The following is a 10,157-nucleotide window of genomic DNA, read 5'->3' as shown; positions in this document are numbered from 1 at the left end:
GACGTTTCAGGCACCCTGGAACACACATATCTGACCTGCCCTGCAAACAAAGTGATAATCACCTATGCCCTGAATACCGCCTCTAGCACCTGTAACTACACACACAGCCAAGAAGACTACTGGAATTTAGTCCACACAGAAGAAAACAGACACAGAACATGCAATTTCATCTTCATCTGCGCTAAGGCCGTCATCTACAGCTTTTACCTAAAACAGACAAGAAGTAACCAGCACCCATCGCTCACTGAAGCTGCACAAACCCTCATGCACATCCTCCGTCGGAAACTAAAAAGCAGGCTTCTATTGGAACTTGAGCACTTCAAAGAAACAAGAACTGTCGCGAAATTCCTAGAGGAGTGGAATCCAACTGGTACCCTCTTCTGGATTGACGACGACAATGTGCTCCATCTGAATGATAACTCAGAATGAAACTGAACTGTTAATTTTGAATATTCATTTATATCTCTATTGTACACCCGAAAGGAAAATGTTTTTTTTCTTTCTCTGTAAATATATACTTATAATATGTAAATAGTCATTGTTGCCTATCGTGTAATGTTTATTTTAACAAGTTAAATAAAAAAAAAAAAATATCTATAACGAATGTACCGGGAAATTTGACCGCGGTTGTGTCTGTTGTAAGGAAACTCTCCTTTAAAATTTTCATTTGGTATATAGAAGTAGTAGTATCCAAGCAGATAATAAAGCAGTTCAGCCTGGAAAAGACACCATGGAAGATAGGTGGAATGAGAATATAACAGACGAGGATAGTGAAGAAGAAACTTCATCAGAAGAGCAGTCTGAAAGGTCTACAACAGAGCAGTCAGTTGGAAACAAGAATTGTATGGAAAAACAGGAAATGTGTTTAAATAGAAAGATAAAGTTACTGAATTCCAAAGTGGGATATTATTCCTTCCATTCAAATACATCATCTCCTCAAATCAGCTTACAAGAATCTGACACATCTCCCAAAATTTCTAGGGATCATAAATTTTTTTAAAGTTAAGCTTTCTCACTTGAATCACAATATGAATGCAGTTTCAACTCCTACACAGAAGAGAGGAGTTCAAGATAATTCATCGAGTTTCACTGTGCCATCCAGTTCAAAGCATGTGAGAACATCTTATCCTTTTGATGACCGCTGTAATATAAAACGGCAGAAATTGAATAGTGTTGCTTACAAAATAACTACTCCAACTTCAGACTGTATATCTACCTCTGATCAAAATCAGCGCTCTTCTCACCAGAAAACTCATACTTGGTCAGGTGATTCATTAAAAAATGGAAACAGACCTGCATATTTAACTCCACAGGCAACTACAACTGGAAGATTCAATAATCATACTTCTCTTCCAAGATATAATGTTACTAGCCTTAGGACCATTGAACCTGGTGTTGGACTTGTTGATACCCACTGCCATATAGATTTTCTTTTTCGGAAACAAAATTTCAAAGGCAGTTACTCAGAGTACAGAACTTTACATATAGACACATATCCACAGTGTTATGAAGGGTGTATTGCAGTTTTTTGTGATCCAGAAACATTTGGAAAGAAACATGTATGGGAAGATATTTTAAATGAAAAAGGTGTATGGGGTGCTTTTGGTTGTCACCCACACATGGCTGAGGATTATACTTCTCAGAAAGAGAAAGATCTTGAAACTGCTCTTAACAATCCTAATGTTGTTGCTTTAGGAGAAATTGGATTAGATTATTCATCCAGAAACTTCTGCAACAAAGAAATTCAAAAGTTGGTGCTTAGGCAACAACTTAAGATTGCACTGCAACATAATCTTCCTCTTGTAATTCACTGTCGAGATGCTCATGAGGACTGCTTAAATATTCTCGAAGAAGTTGTTCCTAAAAATTATCGTATCCACCGACATTGCTTTACTGGAAATTGGCAAGAAGCAAGCATAGGGTTACGAACATTTCCAAATTTATGTCTAGGCTTCACAAATATTGTATCCTTTCCTTCAGCAAAAGAAGTTCATGAAGTTGTCAGGAGGATTCCTCTGAACCGTTTGTTGTTAGAAACAGATGCACCTTATTTTCTTCCCAGAGCTATGCCCCAAGAATTAAGGTCCTCACATCCTGGGATGGCAATACATGTTGCTGCACAGATAGCTGTATTGAAAACTGGGGTTACTGTGGAAGAAATTTTGGTTGCTTCCCGGAAGAATACACAATATATTTATGGGATTTGATTATATGCAATGAATAGAATTATTAATATTGTATACAAAGGCATACTTGTCCCAAAATTTTATTATACACAAGAGGAATGTTAGAATATTATAACTGCTAAAAAAATGTACATTTTTATCATTATTTTTTTAAATAAAAGCTTGGTTTATGGATAGGGAAAAAAAAAAAAAAAAAAAATATATATATATATATATATATATATCTAGCGACGCTGAAGTGTGCAGACGTGCCCAAAGTCGCTCTTGCCTAAAGTTGTATTTTGTGCGGTCGAATACGTCAATCAACTTCAAGATTTATACCTACATAATCGTAAGCACCTAATCTATCGCGTTAAAAAATTAGTTTTCTAATTTAGTGAAGCTAGGAAAAGTTATTTAAAATTTTAAAATCTTCTTTGTTCGTGTGCTTATTGTTACAACGGTATGCCTTCGAGTACCGGGAATTTGTGATAGCTTGCGTTTCCCCATATTCCCCCGAAGCAATGGCCAGTATAAACCACAGCAAATCACCACCAGCAGCAGCCGGTCCACGCCCGAGCTCAGCAGGAATCGGTCAAAGGTCGCAGAATTCCGATCAAGGAAAAGACGCCAGACACAGCTCCAGAGAAGGAAAAGACATCAGTCTCAGCCCCCCGGACAACAACGGACAAAGGTCAGTACTCTCTGTCTCTTATGCCAACATTGTAGCTAATACCTCCGCGCGAATTAATACTACTGCAACAACGACCACCCCGCGTACAAATGTTCACCTAGCCAACCGTTTTTCCCGAGATAACGGAATTGTAATTTTCGCAATCGAAAATACCCCACTGGAAAAGTATCTAGACGCAGTAGCTCAACATGTTCCCCCAAAAAATATAACTCACATTTCAAGAGTTGCCGGAACCGTACAAATGTACTTCAGCAACGCATCTTGGTCTGAGACATTAATTGAAAAGGGAATAGACATCGGAGCATGCCACGTGAATGTCTCACCAATCGCACTTGCTCCCACAAAAGTAACAGTTTCAAATGTCCCCACCGGAAATAAGCCATCAAATGCTTCGCGGATTACTATCAAAATACGGCGCAGTGACAGGTAAAATCCGAACGCTACGCGCCTCTACAACTAGGCCTGAATTCGCTCACATCAAGAGCTTTAGAAGACAGGCTCTAATGCACTTTGGCGACAATACAATCGGCTCCATACCCAAAATAATCAACACAGAAATAGACGGAGTACCCTACACCTTTTATATTACTGTTGCTGCTCAGTGCTTTTACTGCCATGAAGAAGGCCATGTAAGGAAGTTATGCCCGTATATACCCAAAAATGAGAAACCGGTTAACAATACCACTAACCCTAGCGGATCAGAGAATCAGAAGCAGCAAGCAGCCAACCCCAAAACACAGAGCATCCCTAACAAACAACAAAGATCTCAAGGAAACAGCTCTCAGTCCAGTACCGAGGAGACAAAATCAAGTGGTAGCACTAAAGAAACACAACTTTCGAAAGAACCTCCACCAACATCGATTAAAAGCAATCCTAGAGAAAAGGAAACGGAACACAGACAACTAACTAACTCTGATAAAGATACAAATAACGAAGAGGAGCAAGAAACAAAAACGGAAAAAAAAGCCAAAGACAAACCAGCGCAGCTGCAGCAGGGAACCTTTGCCTCCAAGCATTCTGGAACCCTCCCAACAGCCTGTAGAGGGGGACGAAGAGATCGAGCTTCTTGAGTCCTCAGATGATGAAGAGGAAACTGGAAATGCAGGTCTTCCTCACACTGAAGGCCCACTTACAAGTGAGCAGCTTCAGAGCTTTCTTAAAAAAGTTCGAGGCTCTTCACAAAAACTGCTGACAGCCTATGACTACACCGCTGACATCAGTGGCCTTATCACCCAGCTGGAAGAATTAAGAACTATTCTGGCAGGAAAAAGAGGGAGAAAAAACACCAATCTCAGGAAAAGGATATACTACCTGATAAACGGGCTTGATTCCCAGCGGCAGCGTAACTATCCGTAAAGGAAGTGAGGATTACCGCACCAAATAAAACTAAACCATAAAAATAATGAGCACCTCAATAAACCTTCTCTCACTAAACGCTAGAGGATGTGCCACACCACTGCGAAACAGGCTGGTCCTGCAGCATATCCTTGCCCACCGGCCAGAAATAGTTATGCTGCAGGAAACAAACTTCCATTGCAACAGCAAAGCTTCATATCTACACTGGAAGAACTGGCCTTATACCATGCACCACTGTCCTGCCACACAACTTCATGGATCGGGAGTCAGCATTGGAATTCACCAAAACAGCGCTCTAAAAGTAGAAATAATCGATACCTTTCCTGGGTGTGCAATATATGCACTCATTACAACTCAGACAGGAAAGAAAATATATATCATTAACAAATACATCCCAAAAAATGACCAGCTTGCAGTGCAGGTACTGGAGTTTGTGCGAAACCACCTCAGCAAGGTCAACGACCATATCATACTGGCAGGGGATTTCAACTGCACTCTGGATCCTGCAATGGACAGGCAGCAATGCCAAGAACATCGACACTCACTAGCTCAGCTTCTCCAGGATGTAATAAATGACTTCGAGCTGACTGACACCTTCAGACACTTGCACCCACATGAGAAAATGTTCTCCTTTAGAGACAAAGGTGGTCCAACCAGTGTCTTATACCAGGCACGGCTCGACAGATACTACACATCGATGCACACAATACCCTACATCAGGAGAGTCACTTACCATCCATCTCATGCATCAGACCATGATTCCATCCTTCTTAACATTTGCTTTTCTGGACACACCAGATACAAAGGAGGAGCATACTGGATATTTAACAACAGCCTACTAAAGGATACAGAATATCTCAGAACCTCTAAAATCTATGTCGAAACTCTCATCAGAGATATACCTACTTCACAATCAATTTCCGAGTGGTGGTCACTTTTTAAATCCAAAGTTAAGGTATTCACCCAAAAATATAGTCACCGAAGAAATTTGAATAAGCATTCAGCCCTTAAAAATTTGCAACAACAACAGCAATTGCATCATCCAGAATCTGAAGAATACCAGTCATTAGAAGCCACCATACGCTCACACCTAGAGCACTCTGCAAGAGGAGCACTAATAAGAGCACGACGCAGACATATTAACTTCGCAGATGCCCCTGCAAAGTATTTCTTTTCACTAGAAAAACGCCAACAAGAGTGCACCACTATATCTGCTATTAAAACAGATAATGGAAACATCATAGAAAATCATGACGAAATCCTCTTATATACCTTGCAGTACTACAAAAATTTGTACCAAGCCAACCCAACATCTATGGAGGCCACGAATATTATTCTCTCCGATGTGAAAAGACTCTCACCAACAACAAGGAGTAACACAGAACTCCCTATCACGTTAGACGATCTGAAAACTGCCTACACCTCCTTACCTAAAGATAAATCTCCTGGCATAGACGGGCTCACCACTGAATTTTATCAGTCCTTCTGGGAACAGCTTGGACCTATCCTCTACAGAGTATTTGTCGAAGCGAATACCAATGGCTTTCCACTCAATATGACAACATCAGTTATCAAACTCATTCCAAAGAAAGGAGACGCGACGAAACTAGGAAACTGGAGACCCATCTCTATCACAAACACCGACTGCAAAATTATATCCAAAGCCATTGTCAACAAACTTAAACCCGCTCTGAGCGAAATAATAAATAGGCATCAGAGCTATTCCATCCCTGGAAGATCTATCCACGAAAACTTACACCTTATAAGGGATCTCATAAGCAAAGCGAACAACAACAGTGAAACAATGGGTCTTGTAACACTAGACCAAGAAAAAGCTTTCGACCGCGTTGAACACCTTTACCTCTTCAACTGCTTGAAAGCATTTGGCTTTGGCTCAGGCATCATTCACTCTATTAAAATGTTGTATGCCAAGGCACAGTTTTGCATGAAAATAAACAACAGGCTTACCATAACTGCACCATACAGCAGAGGTATTAAACAAGGCTGTCCACTCTCCGGTCCTCTTTACACAATTGCCATCGAACCCTTTTTGTGTAGACTCAGCATGCCGCCCTAAACTTCCCTACCAAACCATAACCCTGACAGCATATGCTGATGATGTTACAATCATAGCCCGCAAAGAAGAGGACTTTCATAACATACAAATGGCATACCAACAATATCAGGCAATCTCAGGAGCCAAACTAAACACACATAAAACCATAGGACTGTGGTGTGGCAAATGGAAAAACGAACCGACTCCCCAATGTCTGGTACCTGGTCCACAGAGGGAAACAAATACCTGGGGATTTACCTAGGAAACACATCCTCTTATGTGGATAAGAACTGGGAAACACTAAACAAGCGTTTCAAGCAAGTTCTAGGAAAGTGGGCAGCAATACGAGCCTCTACCTCCACAAGAGGGAGAACAATAATCGTTAACCAAATAGCCACCAGTGTCCTTTGGCATACACTAAAGATTCTTACGCCACCAGTGCAATTCATCAAACAAATAAAGTCAACCATATATCGATTCATATGGAATAAAACAAACTGGCTTTCCTACTCCCAGCTATGTACTTCTCTCAAAGATGGAGGACAAAAGTTGATCTCCATTGACAACAGGATAACAACGTTCCGCGCTCGATTTCTCATAAATGCCCTACAACAGGAAATATCACACAAATGCACCACTGAGTATATTTTCACTTCTGCCACTAGAGGTCTCTCTCTCTCCACCACCTTAAGAATGACAACAGCTCAAGTGCCTGTAAATTTAACAAATTTCTACAAAGATGCCCTTCGACGATGGAAGAAGCTAAACCTCCAGCACACAGTGAAGACAGCTTCCCTACCTGAAATCCTCATGGAACCCATCTTTCACAACACGATGGTAAGAAGCCGGATCTACCATATCGCACAAGAGCCATCAAACCTGACGCAGATATTCAGTGGAGAATGTGGCATAATATATTACCCACTCCTACTATATTACGAAAATTTAACTCAAACGTCTCAGATAACTGCCTCTTCTGCTACCAATTAGGAACGGTCCGGCATATCTACTTGGAATGCCCAGTCAACACTAAATTAATCAGTTTGACTCGGGAAACGGCAGCTCTTACCTGTGGTAATCTTCATACAGAAGAGGAATATTTCAATCTCGTCCATGTGGAGTCAAATAACCATTCATTCTGCAATTACCTTTTCATCACCGCAAAAGCGGTAATATACAACTTCTACCTCATACATACAAGACCAGACAGCACAGCAACTTCACAGAGAGAGGCAACTGACCAACTCACTGCAGCCTTCCAACAAAAGGTGAGATGTCGGATCCTACACGAGCATCACCACCATAGCGAAAACAACACCTTAGATCTTTTCCACCAAGAATGGAATCCACGGAATCAACTCCTGGCTGAGCAGGGCGACTGCATTATAATCCACTTTCCAGCATAGAAGTGACACCTTTACCCCCCCCCCCCAAAAAAAAGAAAGGGGGAAGAAAGAAGGATTGTTGTGCTTAACAGTGCGAAAGTTAATCAGCTGGCACTCTCATGTTAATAGATAATATTGTGCAATAGTAACTTCTATGTTCTTCCACATTTATGTTCTTATGTTAAAATAAGATCTTATGTTATCATGTTAAAATAACTCTTAATGGCTTTAATTTATTTTAAAAATAAAAATGTAATTAGCCTTATAAGTGACTTCGATGTAACATACCTCAACAAGTGTATGAGCATGTAACCTCTCTGTCTGACTGCAGAGAACCAAAAACCGGTTAATCCTGTATATAAGATTGTTATGTTTACAATAAAAAAAAAAAAAAAAAAAAAAAAAATTCTATATATATATATATATATATATATATATATATATATATATATATATATATATATATATATATATATATATATAATGTATATATATAGGGTGAGCCAAAGTCATGAAGGGGTCTGAAGTTAATTTTTTTTTTTTTTTTGAAATCAAATCAAACAATCGTGTTTATTTGTAATCTTCCTATAATAGTACAATATGTTGAATAATCATATGTGTAACTTAAGAGCAACAACTCATCCAGATTACGATAAGCATAAAGTTATAAAAATTTATGTAATGCATTTTCATTATGTGCACATATGTACATGTACATAATATACATATTACATATTATTATTATAATATAATTACATAATAAAATCGCAAATGAAATAAAATTTCATCATACAGAGAAAGTTGCATAACAGTTAATTAGACACAAAATAAAAGAAAGCAGTTAAATAGCATTTAAATTTTACGTTTTACACATAAGACTTAAGAATACAAATATGCTAAAAACCAATAATTTATACAATTATTTTGAACACAGCTTCCTCATTGCTGTGGAAAAATAAATACTCTTTGATTTGAGTTTTGTATTGGTTTGGGTTAGTTTCATTTCTTATTGTTAAAGGTAGTGTGTTGAATACTTTTGGCGCTAAATAAGTATAATGTTTGTGATATTGCTTCTTTATTTGCTTTTGGAACTAAATATTTTAGGCCCTTATGTCTACTAAGGAAAGTATCTTGCTTGATACGTTCTTTTTTTTTTATAGCTAATGCCTTTTATTCCGGTATCGGGAGTAGACGAGGCCGTATAAGCCCTGCCTAACTTTTGGAGACTGAGTGGTCAGTTCAGTCTCCACTGGTAGCCAGTCACAGACAACTGGCCCAAGGCCATCACAAATTAATCAATACGCAGTGAAGAAGTCGGCTAACAAGTGCCAACATCTCGTGGTCTCTAACAATAGCACAATATATTTAATGTCTGAAAATACTGTGGGTTCTGCAGTCGATTTTCTGGAGTTTACGCAACTAAAAACCCTTGTTTCCTGGAGAAAAAACTCGCTTGCCCGTGCCAGAGATCGACTAACTCGGGAACTGGTCGAAAAAAGACTGAAAAATTTCTCCTAGTTGACAACTAGATTCGAAACAAACTCTTCCTTCGTGCAGTCAAGCGCTGTGGTATGCAAACCACATCCACTGAGCTACACAGGCTCTTAAGCTTAAATAACTTTTATTTTAATTATTATTTTTTCTTTAAATTTATTTCCTATATATACAATGCTATGGTATTGTAAATTTATAATAATAATAATAATAATATAGGAGTTATTAAGTATTAGCCGAAGACTATTTTCATCTTCTGTCGTGACCACTCGACTTAATACAAGTCTGAATCGGCTTCGAATTGTACCATCTTCGGTCTTCTCGAGAGCAGAATGTCCAAGTTATCCGACTTATAGTACTTGGTACAATACAAAAGAAGGCCTATATGGATGGGAAGATGAAAAAAATACGCATATAACTAATTAATGGGTGCGATGCTAATTAAAACGCATTTAATTAGCATCGCACCCAGAAGGTCCTCGTTCCTGAACACATAATCTAATGAAATATCAGAAATGCCGCTTCAAGGTAATAATTGGTTTTTAAAAATCGTTTCCTTCTATGACAGTAATAAAACAGATTTTAAAACACTAAAACCAAATCTGCATTTTTTAATATTCAACTCTGAGCTAGTGCACTCAATTGACTAATTCTTTGTTATCTGCGGGAAAATAAAACTCCGATGATCGACTCCAAACCTACACAAGATTTCAGAAGCGCGTGCGGCAAAATCGAATGCAAGCAAGCAATCAAATGAACTTTCATTTCGCAATCTCTGTGGAGCCAGCTGAACCTTTAGGAACACGAAATGCTGACGAACATCACCCTTGACCATCGGGAGGGCGAAGGTTTGGCTTTTCGACTGAATATATCAGACTTGTTTGAATTTTTTCACGCATACAGCGCGGTACCATTTGTGGCAAGATTTACACAAAATAATGCTGGTAAATCACATCCTTAATGGGAAAAATCTGGGTTCGAATGGAACGCAAGCACATTTTCAAAAA

General features: G+C 38.9%; 1 protein-coding gene across 1 annotated transcript; it reads left to right on the top strand.

Annotated features, from left to right (window-relative positions):
• The first annotated feature begins 1,028 nt into the window (after positions 1-1,028).
• On the top strand, positions 1,029-2,207 carry LOC150092205 (3'-5' RNA nuclease TATDN2-like). Its single transcript, XM_090415208.1, has one exon. The coding sequence runs from the start codon at positions 1,029-1,031 to the stop codon at positions 2,205-2,207; it is 1,179 nt and encodes a 392-aa protein (XP_090271334.1).
• The last annotated feature ends 7,950 nt before the right edge of the window (positions 2,208-10,157 follow it).

Source organism: Typopeltis vanoorti, unplaced genomic scaffold (assembly GCF_054136105.1).
Source record: "Typopeltis vanoorti isolate ZY-2024b unplaced genomic scaffold, IOZ_Tvanoo_1.0 HiC_scaffold_1832, whole genome shotgun sequence".
Classification (NCBI taxonomy): Eukaryota; Metazoa; Arthropoda; class Arachnida; order Uropygi; family Thelyphonidae; genus Typopeltis; species Typopeltis vanoorti.
Note: the sequence above shows the minus strand (reverse complement) of the source record. Positions and strands in the feature narration are given on the sequence as shown.